This window comes from Silurus aristotelis (assembly GCF_946808225.1).
Source record: "Silurus aristotelis genome assembly, chromosome: 23".
NCBI classification, from domain to species: Eukaryota; Metazoa; Chordata; class Actinopteri; order Siluriformes; family Siluridae; genus Silurus; species Silurus aristotelis.
In genome coordinates, this window is record NC_139596.1 from 1,906,026 (window position 1) to 1,925,147 (window position 19,122).

General features: G+C 42.6%; 2 protein-coding genes across 24 annotated transcripts in view; one reads left to right on the plus strand and one right to left on the minus strand.

Moving 5' to 3' along the window:
• arvcfb (ARVCF delta catenin family member b) overlaps positions 1-6,331 on the minus strand; it is a 112,032-nt gene extending 105,701 nt beyond the window's left edge. For 4 of the 20 annotated variants that reach the window (XM_083526491.1, XM_083526504.1, XM_083526497.1 and 1 more), the window contains exon 1: positions 2,293-2,450. The gene's annotated coding sequence lies outside the window, so the exon portion shown is untranslated. Of the gene's footprint in view, positions 1-2,292; positions 2,457-5,570; positions 5,606-6,152 lie in introns of those variants that run through there. The other 16 variants (XM_083526499.1, XM_083526490.1, XM_083526484.1 and 13 more) reach the window with 11 other exon arrangements.
• Positions 6,332-8,028: 1,697 nt separating this feature from the next.
• Positions 8,029-18,651, plus strand: tango2 (transport and golgi organization 2 homolog). Of its 4 annotated transcripts, none has more exons than XM_083526517.1 (9): positions 8,029-8,179; positions 9,084-9,210; positions 11,531-11,619; positions 13,087-13,206; positions 13,437-13,551; positions 15,522-15,589; positions 15,773-15,923; positions 17,487-17,591; positions 18,243-18,651. In XM_083526517.1, exons 2-9 carry the CDS (start codon positions 9,155-9,157, stop codon positions 18,361-18,363), a joined length of 825 nt encoding a protein of 274 aa, XP_083382643.1. In that variant the 5' UTR covers positions 8,029-8,179; positions 9,084-9,154; the 3' UTR covers positions 18,364-18,651. The 4 variants fall into 4 exon arrangements, with proteins under 4 accessions (XP_083382643.1, XP_083382641.1, XP_083382642.1 ...); XM_083526515.1 differs by having other exon boundaries at positions 8,037-8,183; XM_083526516.1 differs by having other exon boundaries at positions 8,037-8,183; positions 15,776-15,923.
• The last annotated feature ends 471 nt before the right edge of the window (positions 18,652-19,122 follow it).

The following is a 19,122-nucleotide window of genomic DNA, read 5'->3' on the forward strand; positions in this document are numbered from 1 at the left end:
ATATAACAAAGTTGTCAGTCATCCTCAAAAAACCCTCCTCTCACACCAAATGTTTTTTTCTGGGACTTGATTTGAAAAAAAAAACTACCACATGGAGTTCAGCGGAGTTAACGCTCTCTCCCTTCACGACTTAACACAAGATCTGATCTGATGTCCAGCATGTCTGACCGACACACTCCGCTAATAACACACTTTTTAACCCTGTACATGTGCTCTCAAATACACTGTGCGGCCAAAAGTATTGGGACGTTTAGTTCTTCCCCAAACTCTTCCCACATAAAACTTTGGGATCATGTGCAAATTTCCTAGTTTTCCAAAGAAGAACACGTTTTCATGCAATTCAATTTTTGTCATTTCACAATTAAAAGTTATTCAGATGATTGTTAAAGAATGATCCACTTTACTAGCACCCTTGTGTCTGAATGGGTCTGAAGTCTCCAAAAATTCTGGAACATCTTCCCTGAAAGTTTGAGGTTATGGAGAGTCGACGTCAGATGGGATGTCCAAAAAGAAGCGCATACCAAGATTTTCCATATAGTGCATTTGATCTTCAATTTAGGAAAACAAACAAACATTATGTTAATGATGTGTGTTGGGTCTCCTGGTGTCATCACAGTACCGCCACTGAATCTACACTCTGGGTGAGGACGAAATCCCCCCCACGTCTTCATAATCGGCTTTCGATGGCAAAAATCGTAAGCCTGGGCGGAAAGAGGCTTAGCCAGCAATGCTAGCACGTCTATATTAACCTCCCGCTGCTGCGTGGCCCGGTTTCACGAGCTGGGATTATCGCTTTCCCTCCACTGCGTACTGAAATTACAGGCCCATAAAAACAAAGGATCCTAAAAAGTTTGACATTAGCATGTGTGTATGAGGCGTAGTGGGGGAATATGAATGACATCATCTCTCCCAGGCAGGAGCACTTTCATCCCATTTGCTGCTCAGGAACTGCGGATCGTATCGACAGATACCAGGATTTGATTCTGCTTATCGTGTTACACACACACTTCCAACCTGTGGAAAGCTTATCTTCATGGTGTTGGTTTTGTGCACAGGGGGCATCATCGTGCTGGACCAGGCTCATGAATCTTCTAGTACTAACGAAGCATCGAAAAACATCCTATACACAGACTTTGTGGGAAGAGTTCACCAAAGAACCACATACGGACGTCCAGATACGTTTGATCGTCCCTCAAAAATGACTCGACGTCAGAACGGACTGCGTAGAACGTCTTGTAATTATTATCTCAGATAGACGAGATAGCTCACAATTACGACTTTTCATTCCAGTACTCCAAGACCTTCAAACTTTCTCAGGGGCATCAACAAGTTTCCAAACACGTTTTGAAGTGTGTGTAATAGTTTCTTTCATCATTTTTATTTGTTAGTCCATCAGTGAGCCCTTGTGTTGGGACACGCTTTATAGGTAAATACAGTTTCCTCAGAAACGACACGTGACTGGCGACGTGACCTCCTGTGGCCTGATGCGAAAAGGTACTCGATGTCGAGGAAACGAGACAGATGCAGTGTGTTTTATACCGTCTGCGCTCACACACACACACACACACACACACACACACACACACACACACACACACACACACACACACACACACACACACACACCTTTTGATCCTGCAGTTATAATAATGAAGTACAGTTCAGTCCTGGGGATAAATAACCATAAATATCCACAAATAACCACTGATACTCTTAGAGGTGAAAAGCACAGCAATTATATCTCTCACACACACACACACACACACACACACACACACACACGCTTTGCTATGGCAACAAGCTGCACCTGAACCAACAGCCCCACACTGAAGACAGGAGTCACGGGCCGCGTCTCAAATCCACGCTAATTAACCTGACACGGCGGGGCGCGAGCCATAGTCACCATGGTAACCCACAGCGTGCAATGCGGCACTCTGGTCTCCACGCTGTGCCCTAGTGCCCTCCACTTGCACACTATCCAGGGCGGATTGACACGCGGCCATTACGCGTCCGGTTATTACCCCCTCCTTTTTTAATGTATTTATTGTTGTTTAATGAATCAACAACACCAACAAACACTGGCTATTTTCATTTCCGTTTTACCCCCAAAAACATAAGGAACGCTTTTTATCTATATTTCGGTGAAGATTCTTTTTTCCAGCCGCGGCACCGAGACGGCGTCGGAACCGCGCTTCACACAGCAGCCGAGCGGCGGCACCTCCGGCGTGTCCGCGCCCCCATTTTTCTGAATTATTTTAATGACAAATACAGAAATATTTACTCATGTCTTACCTTTTTTCCCGTTTTCTCCGCGCTGCCTGAAGAAACCGCTCACACAGGACTGTATCTCTCTCTCTCGTTCTGCGTGTATATATTTATATGTGTGTGTGCGCGCGCGCTCTTACTGTCAACGCCAGCCGCGTGCGATCGCTTCGCGCGCGCGCTCGCCGAGTAATAACGGTCACCAGGGCTCGCGCTCGCCGCGCTTTTGCGTTATAAAAAACTAAAAATAAATAAATAATACAATTCAAATATCAATTTATTAACAAATAATGTAGTTTTTATTAACATATCTAATTATTTTGCGGTTTGTCTTAAGCTACTAAACGTCAATGAGCAAAAGTATATATATATATATATATATATATATATATATATATATATATATATATATATATATATATATATATATATATATATATATATATATATATAAACTCTGCGTCTCTTATCAGTTCTTACTGGTTTCCATTACACACCTTCACTGGTTCCTTAATGGTATCGAAGACCCCACTTATTAGTGAACGATCAGCAGGATGATGTAAATAAAACCATTCGACTGTAATACAGCTCAGAAAACCTCAGGTCACCTCGGCAGTCTCAGGTCACCTCGTAAACCATTACACAGAGTAATGTTATCTATTATGGAAAATCTTTATTTTAGATATTAGCACAGAAGCGTTCATGTACATTTTCATGTCATATATATCACTATTCATCCAATCCATCCATCCACCAAATATGCATCCATCCATTCCCATGCCTGAACATACATATCCAATCATATCCAGCCATTCATCCATCCAGTCCCATGCCTGAACATACATATCCAATCATATCTATCCATCCATCCAATCCCATGCCTGAACATACATATCTAATCATATCCATCCATTCATCCATTCATCCATCCATCCAGTCCCATGCCTGAACATACATATCCAATCATATCCATCCATCCATCCAATCCCATGCCTGAACATACATATCCAATCATAGCCATCCATCCATCCATCCAATCCCATGCCTGAACATACAGTACATATCCATCCATCCATCCATCCATCCATCCATCCATCCATCCATCCATCCATCCATCCAGTCTCATGCCTGAACATACATATCCAATCATATCCAATCATATATATCCATCCATCCAATCCCATGCCTGAACATACATATCTAATCATATCCATCCATTCATCCATCCATCCATCCATCCAGTCCCATGCCTGAACATACATATCCATCCATCCATCCATCCATCCAATCCCATGCCTGAACATACATATCTAATCATATCCATCCATCCATCCATCCATCCATCCATCCATCCATTCCCATGCCTGAACATACATATCCAATCATATCCATCCATCCATCCAATCCCATGCCTGAACATACATATCTAATTATATCCATCCATCCATCCATCCATCCATCCATCCATTCCCATGCCTGAACATACATATCCAATCATATCCATCCATCCATTCATCCATTCCGATGCCTGAACATACATATCCAATCATATCCATCCATCCATCCATCCAATCCCATGCCTGAACATATATCCAATCATATCCATCCATCCATCCATCCATCCATCCATCCATCCATCCATCCATCCAATCCCATGCCTGAACATACAGTAAATATCCAATCATATCCATCCATCCATCCAATCCCATGCCTGAACACACATATCCAATCACATCCATCCATCCATCCATCCATCCATCCATCCATCCAATCCCATGCCTGAACATACATGTCAAATCATATCCATCCATCCATCCATCTATCTATCTATCCAATCCCATGCCTGAACATACATATCCAATCATATCCATCCATCCATCCATCCATCCATCCATACCCATGCCTGAACATACATATCCAATCATATCCATCCATCCAATCCCATGCCTGAACATACATAGCCAATCATATCCATCCATCCATCCATCCATTCCAATGCCTGAACATACATATCCAATCATATCCATCCATCCATCCATCCATCCATCCAATCCCATGCCTGAACATACATATCCAATCATATCCATCCATCCATCCATCCAATCCCATGCCTGAACATACATATCCAATCATATCCATCCATCCAGTCCCATGCCTGAACATACATATCCAATCATATCCATCCATCCATCCAATCCCATGTCTGAACATACATATCCAATCATATCCATCCATCCATCCATTCCCATGCCTGAACATACATATCCAATCATATCCATCCATCCATCCATCCATCCCTATGCCTGAACATACATATCCAATCATATCCATCCATCTATCCATTCCCATGCCTGAACATACATATCCAATCATATCCATCCATCCATCCATCCATCCAATCCCATGCCTGAACATACATATCCAATCATATCCATCCATCCATCCATCCATCCATCAATCCATCCATCAAGTCAAGTCAAGTCAAGTTTATTTGTATAGCGCTTTTCACAACAGACATTGTCTCAAAGCAGCTTTACAGAAATCAACAGTCAAGGTGAATGGTGTGCATTTATCCCTGATGCATCCATCTATATTACATATCCTTCCATCCACTCTCATTCCATCCATGTATCCATCTATCCAATCAAATTCCATGCTTATTCAATTCAATTCATTTTTATTTGTTATGAACAATGAACATTTTCTCAAAGCAGCTTTACACAGATAATGTGGTGATAAAACATGAATATGTTCTTTATAAGTGTAAGTTTAAGCATATCCATCCATCCATCCATCCATCCGAGATGGGAGGTAATGAAGTACAAATACTTTGCTAAGCAGATTTTGGTATCAGTTTCTCACTTCACTATTTATTTTTTCAGACAACTATTTACTATTCCATTTTTATACAAATATCTGTACTTTCGACTTTTCACATGTTTAAAACAGGCTCGTTACTTTAGTTTAAAATCTATTTGGTGACACGATCAATATCCTTTTCTTTTTTCTTCAGTACTTCAACTTTTACCAGTCTTTAAACAGGACATCTACTTCAGTGAAGGACGTGTGCGCTTTTGTCATCTCCGCCATCCATCCATCCATCTATCCAATCTAAACACATTCCATCCATCCCAATCAAACAACCCAATCCCATTCCAGTTAATATACATTTTCATTCCTATCTATCCACATATCCATCCATTCACCTCCAGTAACTGCTTTAATTCTTGTAAAGTAAAACTAAACAGGATTGCGTTTAATCACCGCTTACTATTCCCACATCTAGAAGATAACCAAAGCCAACTCACCCATGCCCTGGGAAAAGACCAGAGAAAATCCCTGACTGACATGGAGAGAACATACAAAGTGCCTACATCACTCTGAAGCCCTTTAGTACATATTTATTCACAATGCATATCTACATATTACCAATATATTGTTTTTTTTCTGGCATTAAACATATTTACATATCACATTTCCACTCATATTACTCCAGTGTACTTTCTAGAGGTTAATCTTACAGAAGTATAAAGTTCGAGGTATCTGGCAACAAAACAAGAATTCAAAGCAGAAACCAAAACATTTCCCAGATCGCTTTTCCAAAAATAAATTATTTATTTGGAAAAAGGAAATTGGGCTTCACTATGTTTCAGGAATATGGAATTGAGGCACACAACAAAACCTGGTAATGTTTGTTTGTTTGTTTGTTTGTTTGTTTGTTTGTTTGTTTTATTGCGACAAGTTCTATTTTCCCTCCAACCAGTTTAAAACCACATCTAACATCATTTACATTGTTTTAAATGTTTGCTTTTTATTAGTACCAAACTCCCAATCCTACTCCCAATCCTACTCCCAATCCCAAACCCAAGCCTCCACAATCACCTGATTACCTTCTTAATTGGTGATTACTGCACATCCACATCCGGTCAGTGTCCAATTCAGAAAATCCATCAAAACGCTCAGGAATGGACAGAAGTGAAGCTGATCTGAGACTGGAAGGATTAAACCTTGTACAAATCCCACAGCAACAACGACACATGGAGAAAACAAATCTCCACCCAACACACTCTCCTCTTTCTGATTGGCTCATTAAAGAGTGCAGAAGCACCTCATTGGCTGAACGGACTGTCAATAAACCTGAACAGGGAGTCCATTTAACTCCATAGAGTCAAGTGGGATCTCTGCCATGCCTTTTTTTTTTACACTAATTAAACATTTTCTTGCAGTTCTATTATTAAATATTTTTAAATATATAATTATTTTTTACACATAATGCACTTCATTTCTGTAGGGAATCCATCCGTGTTTCCTGACAGCTTTGTTCTGGAAAGTTTTTATTTAATTATATAATATATTTACTTCCAATTGCTTTTTATTGATTTATTATGATTATTATGATTAAAGCTAGACACTGATAATTAACCACAGCCTTAAAATAAATGACCAATCAGAATAAAGGATTTCTCAAGCCAGCCTCCAGACTGAGTTGCCAGATTGGATCAGAAATAAACCACGTGGACCTTTTATTCATTTTAATATAAATATAAAAGTTGTTTTTCAGATTTTTTTGGATGAGCATTTTATACACATTTTTCGAATGTTTATACAGTTGCATCTTAACTGCTGCATTTTTATTTATATATAAAACACGTCTCCTGTTTCATATCACATAATCGGTTTTGTATTCGTTAAAGGTTTAACTGTATCTTGTATTGGATTAAAACAAAAAAAGAAACGTGAAAAATGTAACAACAATTGGATAAAAATTTCACGGCAAGTGTAACTGTGACTGTACGTCATCACACCGTTCTGTCATTGATGAACTTCCCAGAACGGCGTGTTTTATTGCTCCTCACACTTGATATAAAGTCATATAGTGTATATAAGGCCTAATATCGCCGCGAGTCGAGCGACTACACTACAAGTTTGTAAGAATAAACTGTTTATCCAAGATTGTCGTCATTCCTTCATTTCAAATGAGTCTTTAATGTGACTCAAGTCGTCTCAAAAAGTTCGTTTTCTGGATGCGCACGAGCAAACCATCGCACAATGCAATAGATCATGTGGTTGGTCCGAATCTTGACATTATTTTTTACAATAATTATGGAAGTGACGTAACAGAAAAAATAACGATACGGACCAGAAGGTATGAGATGGTGGAGCTACTCATTGGTTTTTTTTTCATAATTTGTCCTTAGCCTTCTTGTCATATTTCCATTATTGGAACTATAGTCAAAGTCGGCATATGCAGATGTGTTGGTAAATCTGCCTCTTGAACATTCATTCATTCATTCATTCATCCATTTTCTCCCGCTTATCCGTAATTCGGGTCGCGGGGGCAGCAGTCTAAGCAGGCCCCCGCCTCCGACTGCTGCCCAATCCTCATAGCACCGTCCCTTACGGTCCCTCCTGCAGGTGGTGAGCCCACAGTAAGGCGGCCCCACGTCACTCCGGCGTCACGGACCTTGATATTTCCCTCGTAAGGGACCCCCGGAGCATAGAGGGTTAAGGGCCTTGCTCAAGGGCCCAAGAGTGGCAGCTTGGCGATACCGGGGCTTGAACCCCAGACCTTCCGATCGGCAACCCAGCGCCTTAACCGCTGGAGCCACCACTCCCCCTCTTGAACATGTAACAATTTATTTTGTTTTTGATCAAAGAGCCGAGCCAAGGGAGCCAAATGACTCGTTCATTTTGACGAATGAGTTTGAAAGAACCGAGTCACTAAAACGATCCGATCTTCCCATCACTGGTCCCCAATCCTTCTCCATCTATGAGAGGATTTGTGAGGGTGCAAACCTGGCAACCCGGCAGCGTCACCCGCCGTTGCCCTTGTTGTTCAGCCGAACTGCACTTCCGCGTCTTCGGCTTTCCTGCGCCCTGTGCCCCAAGCAGTGATCAGGGAACAGCGCATGGATCCGTAAGTAAGTCCGATCAGTGAGAACGAATTGATTACGACTCAACTGAGCGGCAGATCACCAGCCGATTCGCCGTTTCCTTCCTGACAGCGGCGGAGTGTCCCAAAGCTCCGCTCTCCCCCGCGCCGAGTGCACTACCGGCCTGAGACCGAGCGCGGCTGAGGGACACTACCTAGGGCCCTTTATAGCGGTTTGGGCGCGGCGCAGCTTTTGTATATAAGCAGATGTTTATGTATGTTAAAGTTTATATATTGAATAGATATTAAAACAGAACTGGTGTGTGTGTGTGTGTGTTACACACTCCAGTGAATGTAATAGGGTGTGGATCATTTCATCTAGTTGGGTTGTGCAATATATACAATATATAATACATAAAAAAAATTCTTTATAACGATGATGATGATGATGAGGAGGAGGAATATAAAGAGTATATCATCTGTATGTTCCTGTGACGTGGTTTGTTTTCAGTTTGATGTAAAGAAATGAAGAGAACTTCACTCTGAAGCACATCAGGCATGACTATAGAGGCGTAATCCTCACGGCTTCACAGATTGTGGTGCTGATCCGGCAGCTTGTACCGTATTTGTGTCGTTGCTGTGAGAACGTAGTGATATCACGGGTTGTGTACGGGGTGTGTCGGTGTTGTCACGACGATCATCTTCCAAGTCAGAGCTTCGCACTCGAGCGTACAGACGAGGAGAGTTGATAGAAATAAAGCGCCGCCGCATTGTCACCATGAGATCCGTGAGGTTACTGTGAAGGGTCCTCTCGAGTGACTACCATGACAATCAAACAGGATTTCCTCAAAAACGTTGGATGAATATGATTCTGGTTCCTTTCCTGGTTTCCAAAAAATTTTTTATTTCTGTTTTTTTACCTTCTGTTACAGTTTTTTTTTTTTTCCAGACCCAGCGCCGGTTCTCAACTCAAAACACGTGTCAGTGACGAAGACCGCTCGGGCCGAGCCGTACCTCCTCATGTGTATCATCTTCTTCAAGTTTGACCCAAGGCCTGCATCCAAAAATGCCTATAGGTGAGTGGATTGCTTCACGTGACGTCACGTGCTCACGTTGAAATACGCGGTATCGCAGAACTCCCAACATACACTTGACACAGCTTGCTGGGTCATATCCAAGGACACATACCACCCTTAATGGAAAATAATACCCAACATGGACATGTGACATTTGGCACAGCCAGAAGAGTCGATTTGCTGGGTATAGCAGTGATGTCACGTGACCCCACCACCATCAAAATTAATGTTAACATGGACATGTGACATGTCAAAACACTCAGCACAGCCAGGAGACTCGATTGCTGGGTAATACGGTGACGTCACATGCACGTGACCAATACTGACCCCACCCCCATAAAAAAATAATACCCAATATGGACATGTGACACGTCAAATCACTCAGCACAGCCAGGAGAGTCGATTGCTGCGTAACACGGTGACGTCACGTGACCCATATTGACCCCGCCCCCTTTTAAAATGAATGGCGAGCATGGACATATGACACGTCAAAACACTCGTCTGACCAAGGAGAATCGCAATCGCACTTTTCACTAAACTAAACTCTTCTGTTTGGCTGAGTTTCCCCCTGAAACTTCCGAAGCTGTTGTTTTATGGTCCTTTGAAGAAAAAAAAAACATCTTTGATGTTCATCTTGCTTTGGTTAAAACCCCGGCCTCGTTTACAAACCATCTGATTAAACATAAAGCAGCACTTGGTTGATGTTAATGAATACAACACACACACACACACACACACACACACACACACACACACACACACACACACACACACACACACACACACACACACACACACACTGCAACTGCAAGTGATGAAAGTGTGTAAGTGTGACCTTTGCCACAGTTCCATGCTACGAAGCCTCATCCCTCAGCTGTGTGTGCGTCTACAGATTCTAGTACATAGTGTTTATCCTGAGAAAAACCTCAAGACACGTTTTTTTTCCGCCCAAATACCGTTGGGTGTGACATTCACAATGTACTTCGTCTTCGTTTGTAAAAGTGGGCGGAGTAAATATCGACTAAAAAACATTCCCAGGGTTTTTTTTCCCGCATTTACTTTTTTGTGCTCAATCTGCCATTCGACTCCTCGTGATGTCATTAATAAGAGCTATAACTCTGATAATGGCGTGTTTTACGAGTTTATGTTGTCACAACATCGCAGGTTCCCATGGATCCGAGGGGCAACACTGGCTTGAGTATTCTCAGCAGAGATCACGTGAAGTCTTGAGAAATATCTGCGTCTGCTTGATTTTAAAACCGGTACATGGAGGATCGAGCAGTCCTGTCCTCTGGGAGATGATCTAGAATATTCCATTATAGTTACCACTGGCTTAGGAAATGTATCGCGCCATGATTTTATCACGTTTGGTTTCATCTCCGGAGGTTCTGTTTGATCCTGACTGTTTAATGAGTGCAGGCGATCAGAGCAGAGGGATGGATGTTGCTGTGCATCTGTGCTCGCTAATCAATTGAAGGACTTTAGCCTGTTCGTTAGCTTAACGACGTTCCGCGCCGGGTTTTTACGACCGTTAAGAGCTGCGGCGTATTAGACTCTGTCTCTCAAACTCACTCCTTTCGTCTCGCTGTGCCTTTCCTTCTCTTTCTCACTTCCTTCTTTATATCGATATATATCTTTCTGATTGTGCAAGTGATTTTTGTCCCTCTGGTTTCATGGTCCAATCTAATTTTCTTCACCCAGCAGAGAGGAGCGAGTTGTTTTCTCAGATTGAGAGCCGTGGCCCTGCTTTCTTACTGAAGTGAAATGAAATGGAGCAGAACAGATGGAGGCATTAATAGACTTGACTTCATAAACCACACGAACTCCAGGTACATTCGAGTCCTGTGAAGCAGCTTCCAGAAACCGCTTTCATTTCATCGTCACAAATGAATGACTTATAGTGGTAGCTTTGAGGCCACGCCTTCTTTACAGGGACTGATTGGTATAAAGCCTCCTTCTTTAGGACTGATGGGTATAAAGGCCACGCCTTCTACACAGGGCTTGATACTGTAGGTATAAAGGCCACGCCTCCTTCTTCAGGACCAACGGGTATACAGGCCACGCCTCCTTCTTCAGGACTGATAGGTATAAAGGCCACGCCTCCTTCAGGACTGATGGTATAAAGGCCATGCTTTCTATACTGGACCTGATAACTATAAAGAACACGCCTCCTGCACTATAACTGATAGACTGAAGGCCACGCCTTCTTTAACGGGCCAGGCCCCCTTACGTTCTTTTTTGTTTCTTTCTTGCAAATGAAACCGAATCTGCATTAATTTCTTCTTTTCTCTTAATAGATCTATCTGTATTTCTCTTGCAGGCTCATTTTGGCCTCAAACAGAGATGAGATTTACATCAGGCCGTCCAAAGCTGCCGACTGGTGGGGCAGCGGCAAAGACATCCTCAGCGGTAAGAGCGCAGTCATGTGACTTTGACCTGCTTCATCATCTTTATTGCTCACTATATGGTTTATAGCACCTATATATATAATATCCCACTACATACCTTCTATACATACTGGATCAGTTCATATGACGTCTTCTCCAGTTTACCTCTCACACCTTTGTGTAGACGAGTCCAAGTGTAACTTGTTTTTAAGTCAGAGCCATAATAAATAACCACCGAAGTGAGAAAAGAGCACGTTTCTCGTACCGGCTCGCTCCACTCCTCAGGGATGAGTGTGAGTAATTGACTGATCACAGGATACTAGACGGCCTGAGGGAGAAGGTCCGGGGTCACGTTGTCGTTCGCTGGTCTCTGTTTGTCCCGCTTATCACGGGGTCAGTGACCGACAAGGGCCTTTAATTGAAGGCCGCGTTGATGCGAAGTGACAGAAATGAAGTGCAGAGAGGGAGGGGAGGAAGGGTAAGAGCGGAGGAGGGGGGGGTTAATCTGCTGAAAGAGGGACGAGGGGATGAATGTTGATGAAGGGCGACGCAGAACATGGAGCCCACGGGATTCTCAGGGCAACGTGAGCGGCTTCGAGAAACAGATCCAATGGACCGCGTTATGCTTCTTTCCTACGGGCGTATACACCAAATTATATTCGTTTTGGCTGTTAAAGGTAATTTTATTATTGAATTATTGAATTGATTCATTTTTTATTATTGTTTTTCTTCCCCTAATGTGTCGATCCCAACCCACAGTATCTTACCTGACCTGCATGATGTCTAGAAAATTATTGACAGGAGCACAGACACAAACAAACCTTTCATGGTTTTACCATTGCACCATGAATGCTTCGTTCTGATTGGCCGGAACATGTCCGTACATCTTTCTGGTTATTCGCAGTCTTATTTATGTTTGCTTATGTAATGCTTCAGTAAGAAATAATAGCATTTCTGAGGTAAACGTTCGGGAAAGGGGAGTCTTCAGCGTCAGGGCTTTGAAACATCGACAAGACGAGAGCGAAAGTATAAACCGGCCAAAATGAATTCGCGTGTCAGTCACTAATAGACTGGAAATATCTTCACTTTAAGGCGTGTCACACTCCAAGGGTATTATTCCTCACCTAATAGTCGAGCCTGTCTCTTAAAAATCGTATAAGATTCATTAAACGCGCTCTCAGGAGACGGGGGGGTTCGAAGTCTTCAGGAAATTAAACGCTCATTCAATGAAGTGGATATGAATTATTTAAAGGAAATTCTATCTCGCCGTCGTTTGAATAATCCCGAGCGCAGAAAACTAGCCAGGTTTAATCGTATGGAAATCATCCCGCCTTTTTTTTTTTTCCTTTCCATCCAGGGGCTTCTTCTGTCCGAGCTGGGATGTTCTAATGTTCCTGCAGGTGGAGGTTACTGAAATAATGTAACATACATTATTGTGTGTGTGTGTGTGTGTGTGTGTGTGTGTGTGTGTGTATGTGTGTGATCTCAGGTGTGGATATGACGGAAGGGAAGGAAGGTGGATCCTGGCTCAGCATCAGTAAACGAGGCAAACTCACAGCTCTGACCAATTACCTGGAACACAAGAACAATTCGGAAGCTCTAGGCAGAGGTGGGACCTTTCACTCTTCTGAAAATTTCAAATAAACAATTTAAAAAGGAACTAATGTGTATACGTTGATGTTTTAGGAAACATTTTCACCGCTGATTCCAGTGACCAATCACTGAGCACTATTGCTTCCAACAACCAATCATTGATCAGCAGTAGTTTCACGTGTGCAGCAGTTTGTTGTTATTTACGTTTCTTTTAATTAGTTAATTATTTCATTTATTTGCTCACAGGGTCTTTGGTGACGAATTTCATGACCGAAAACCTGGACAGCTTCTCGTACCTGCGCAAGCTGTCGTCCGAGGGTCACCTGTACAACGGCTTCAACCTCCTCACCGCCGAATTCAGGTATCTGCTTAACAGGAGCGAAGGGGTTCCAGAAGTGCAGAAATAAAAAGCAGAAGGATAAATAGAGTATGAGGTCATATGTACAGGGGTGAGGGTGAATAATGTACAGAAAGATACCATATTTTTTTTTTTTCATAATGAAGAAGATCTGGATTTTTTCCCCTCTCTCTCTTTTGTGATGTGGGATAGAGCTCTAAAAGAAGTAATTATGTCTGATCTCAAAGGTCTAATCCATTGATCTGGCCACCTGCTCTCGCTGCTCTTCTGAGAACTGGATGGACTTTAAGAAGCCTGTTTAGAATTCAGCTCCACCGCCGTTCCTTCCAGCACACCCAGCACACCCAGTACACCGTGTCCTCTGGGGCTTTGTGGGCTCTTTGTTACAGTGAGGGGTTTTATATTTGAAGAGCTGATTCCAGCAGACACAGCTGTGGGATTGGGGGATCTGAATAGTGAAGCGTTGGCGTGGCCGGAACAGACGGATGGCATGGTGTTCTGGAGTGTTAAAGAGGTTCATCGAGTAACAATTATTCGTTTCGTATCAGTATCCGGGAAGCCGCGAGTGGCTCGCAAAGTCGTAGGTCGTCTTTACAACATCTGGAATAGCAGCAAGTTTTAGTTTACACAACCCCCCCAAAAAAGGAGCCTAGTAACTCAATACGACTCTCCAGCTTTAAAGGTCCACTCACTCATAACTCTTATTCCCACTGACCAATCTCTAATCACTAGTTTTTCCTCTGACCAATCACTGATTCCTATTGTTCCTGATTACAAACTATAGGCTTAGCACTGGTGTTCTGAGAGAACCAATTGATGATCACAATTGCCTCCAACAACCAATCACTGATCCACTTTTTTACCAAAAAAAAACAACTACTTCATTTTCCCCCCAAAAACAATCAATGATCTTCATTTTCCCCCACAAAAACAATCACTGATCTTCATTTCCCCCCAAAAAACAATCACTGATCTTCATTTTTTCCACAAAAAAGAATCACTGATCCTCATTTTCACCAAAATCAATCACTGTTTCTTCCAGTCATTTATCAGTATTATTTCCTCTGACCAATCACTGCTCTCCATTGTTCCCACTGACTTATTATTGATGGCCATTGTTTAAAAAACCAAGTCACTGCTCACCATTGTCCAGAGACAACCAATCACTGATCAGCTTTGCTCGTCCCACACCACTACCTCTTTTTTTTTTCTTTCATAGTCTTATACGCTTGTTTTTTATTTGTGTAGAATGTTGTAAACGAAGAGCTTTCCCCAGAGAAACATTTCTCCACTGAGAGCGGTAAATTCGAACGCTTTGACTCAGAACTCAGTGTTTACGTGACGGTATACGATAGCAGCCGGGCGATGATCTAAAAACTCCCCACGTAAACACGTCGCACAAACGCATTAACGATTTTTCTCACCAGTTCCCGCGTCTGGATCGACCTATCATGCTAGGAAGCCGCTTATCAGCCGCTCTCTGACCTTCGGCCGTGGGTTCCTCTCTGTCAGTACAGACTTTTCAGAAGATAAGGCTGAGCAACGATAACACGGGCGACGATAACGCTTCACGTGCGCTGTTAACCTGACCTGTAAAAACGATTCTCTGAGGAATTTCCTTTAGCTTAGCCATTTTTCATCAAAAAATGATCTTAACGGAATAAAAAATTTATAAAAATGTAATATCACAATTTAACTGGCTAATATACTGATTTACTTTGTAACTAATGATCCTTTCACAGGAACTTGCGTGTCACCGTGTGACATCTGACCTCCGCGCTTCCTGGTTGTTAGCGCTGATCCTGATTAGCATGCTAGCCGTCGTCTCCTCTCTCTTGCTGCTCGTCGGTGTGTTATGGCTCTCGGGGGCCGTGCCAGTGTTGGATGGAGATAAATGGAGTGTATAATGGCGCTAATTTGTGTGTTTAGTGTTCGCTAATTGTGTTTCATATACCCGTGTCGCCCCCACACAGAGCCAATGAGGACACTGTGTGTTACTATGGAAACAGGGGCAGTCCGGAACCTGAGCGCCTCAAAGCAGGTTTGTTGTGTTTCTTTCTGGACAAACACACACACAGACACACACAAACAGCAATTTGTTTCCATGTACTGTACATTGTATGTTGTATACTTGACAGAAATGCATGAGCAGTGTGTGTGTGTGTGTGTGTGTGTGTGTGTGTGTGTGTGTGTGTGTGTGTGTGTGTGTGTGTGTGTGTTTCAGCAGGAATCTATGGTCTCAGTAACTCTCTGTTGGACACTCCCTGGAGGAAGATGCAGCACGGTAAACAGCGCTTCACCAGTGTGGTGAATAAAATGCTGCCCCCTGAAGGTCTTGTCCAGGAACTGCTGCAAGTCCTTAACGATGAGGAACTGTGAGGACCTGTCTGTCTGTCTCTCCGCCAGCCTGTATGTGTGTCTCTCTCCATGTCTGTCTTTCAATCTGTCTGTCTTCCTCATATTTTGGTCTGTATAACTGTCTCTCTGTCTCTCTTCCTGTCTGTCTCTCTCTCTGTATATCCTCCTGAATTTTTGTCCGTCTATCCTCTTGATTTTCTGTCTCTCTATCTGTCTATCCTCTGGATTTTCTATTCTTCTGATCTACTGTCTGTCTCTCTGTCTGACTGATTTTCTTGTTGTCTCGCTGTCTGTCAGTTACACACCGTATATATTTGTTACTGCATGTTTCTGCACACTCGCATTCCTCTTACACACTGAACACCCCCCCCCCCCCCCCTCATCCCTCTGATCGTGTGTTGTAATCTCAGGGTTTTCACGTTGGCGTGTTAGAAAGGTATTTCCGAAGATCTTTCAATCGCCTGCAGTCTGAGGGGGCTGATTAATGAACTCCTCGTCTGGGCAGCAACTCGCATCTGTCTGATCCGACAGATTTCCTTGGATCTTCTTTCACACACACACACACACACGCACACACACACACACACACACACACACACACACACACACACACACACACACACCTGTCTTCCTCTACACCACATTATCAGTTCACAAACACAGACGGCTGTAGAGCCGCACGAGTGCATAAGCACGTCTTAGCGGTGTGTGGACTAGATGGAGAAAATGGAAACTGGAATGTTGATGAGGTGTTTAATGTGTGTGTGTGTGTGTGTGTGTGTGTGTGTGTGTGTGTGTGTGTGTGTGTGTGTGAGAGATTAACCTAGACTAAACTGATGTACAGCTATAAGGAGCTTTAGAAGTGTCTTTGCTACACACACACTCACCCACACAAGATATGTGCATAAATACAGACATGCTAGTTTTTTTTTTTATATATATAATGTCTTGTGCCAAAGCGGTATTAATGTGCAATCATCTCTGCCAGACAAAAACATCCACGGGCTTCACCAGGGTCGTTCCTCTGTTTGTTTCTTACCTACTTGTCTCTTACTTATCGTCTGTCATTAGCAATAAAAAGGAAAAATATGAGCAAATTGACTGTAGGGCTAAAAGTCTTGGGACAGCCAACTTTCCCAGCCGTACTGTATGTGGTTCGTTCCCAAAATTTTGAGACACACAATTGTATGAGATTTTACCTTCGAACTAGGAGACCCAAAGTGCACAAAGGTCTGCTTTAAATTGGCTGGAAGTTTGTGGAGAATCTCCCGCTATGACCCTCAACCCTGTTGAACGTGATGGATGTTAACCCTGACTGCACCCCAGGCCTCCTTACCTACATCAGTACCTGAGTGTAGTAACACCTTTAAAGCACGAATCTCCACAAAAGTCTAGTGGAATACCTTCCCAGAAGAGTGGAGGTTATTATAACAGGAAATGGAGACTAAATGAGGAACAGGATGTTCAAGCTTGTGCTCAGGTGTCCACATACCTTTGCAGGAAATAGGATGGACTGTAAGTATTAAGTAATTGTATAATTACATGATATATTTCTCTCTTCTTCCTTTGTTCTCCTTCAGAAATACACCTGACAGCATGCAGGAGAGTCAAGGTGAAGGCTACAATAAGACCTGGCTCAAAGCTCTATCCGCTGTGTGTGTACGTGCCCCGGGTTACGGCACCAGGTATGCGAATTGGTTTTCTTTATGGGAGTGCCACACAGGGCCTCATCTTCCAAGAGGAAGTGGTAGTAAAGGGAGATGACAGCTCACTGATTAAGACATTAGACTTCAAATCAGCCCTTAATCCTCAACTGCTCATTTGTGTAAACGAGATAACTGCCATTCATGTAATAATTAAATAAAAACAAAAAACGAATGAACGCAAAATATACAGACCCGAAAAACTTCACTATCAGCAATAACCATATCAGCCAATCATTATTCAGGTGGGAGTTGGGTTACGATTAATCGGCTTTGATTGTCGATTGATTAAACTATCGGCAAAAAGCCATACAATAGTTTTTCCGGTTTGCGTCTGTTTCTGGAGCGGCTGAGATTCGTCATTATACAGTACGAGAGCGGCCTCTAGAGGTGAAATACTGCCTCAACTCAAAACTTGCTGTTTGCTTTGACAGTAAGACTGTGCCCTGCACCTCATTCGTGTTATTTCTTAGTGCTTAGCAGATAAAATGGAAATGAATAAAAATTTGAAGAATTTCCAGTGAAATACTATGGATTACAAATTACAGAATTCAATACAATTCATTTAAACCTATTGTTGATATTACAGCTGAAGGTTCACCCATTCTTTGTTTCGTTTCTTTTCGGTTTCAGGACAAACACCATCATTCTGATTGACAACGAAAACAACGTCAGCTTCACCGAGCGCACCATGCTGAACTGCGACGTCACCCAGTGGAGCACACGGTCCTTCCAGTTCAAGCTGCAGGAATAAGCAGGCCACGCCCACCACTGCCACTCGTGCCTTTTTCCCCCTGTTTCCATTTCACTCTCAGACTTTTTTCCCCTGAAGGCAATCGAAGGGGTTTTTATCTGCAGGCATCTCCGGGCGGGTTCATGAATTCTTCGTCACGTGGCGGACCCTGTCTGTGGTAGTTTTGAATGTTGCACTAAATGTCATTTTGACCATAAGAAAAAAAAAAAAAAAAAAAAAAAAAAAAACTAACTACAGTTTCTCCACATTGATATGAGGCGTGTTATAGTAGAGTAGTGTTATATTGATCTCGAATTGTTTTGAAGGCTTTCTGCCAAAGAAACCAGACTGTTTATTTTTTCATTAGGAGACATCAGTGTTTCATTAGTCACCTGGTATAAATGGTTCAGCTCACGTATAGCACAACTCAGGAACTGCACACCATGTACAGAGCTTTGATCACCACAATAAACCTTATTAAGTGTACAAACTGTGGCATAGAGCGTCTTCCACCCCACGTACAACATGTAAAAAAGCAATATATGCTTTCTCCCAGACCACACAGGAAGCCCCTGCATGGCTTTTTCAAACAGCTACTAAACACCTTGACAAGTCCCATCACTCCCACAACAAGCCTAATCAGTCCTACAGCAAATTTCGCCAAATCCAGATAATTCCCAATGGTGTTAAACCACAATCACTTCCACAGAAGTTTTGACCAACCCCAATTACTTCCACAGATGTTTCAACCAATCCTGATCACTGCAACAGAAGATTTGA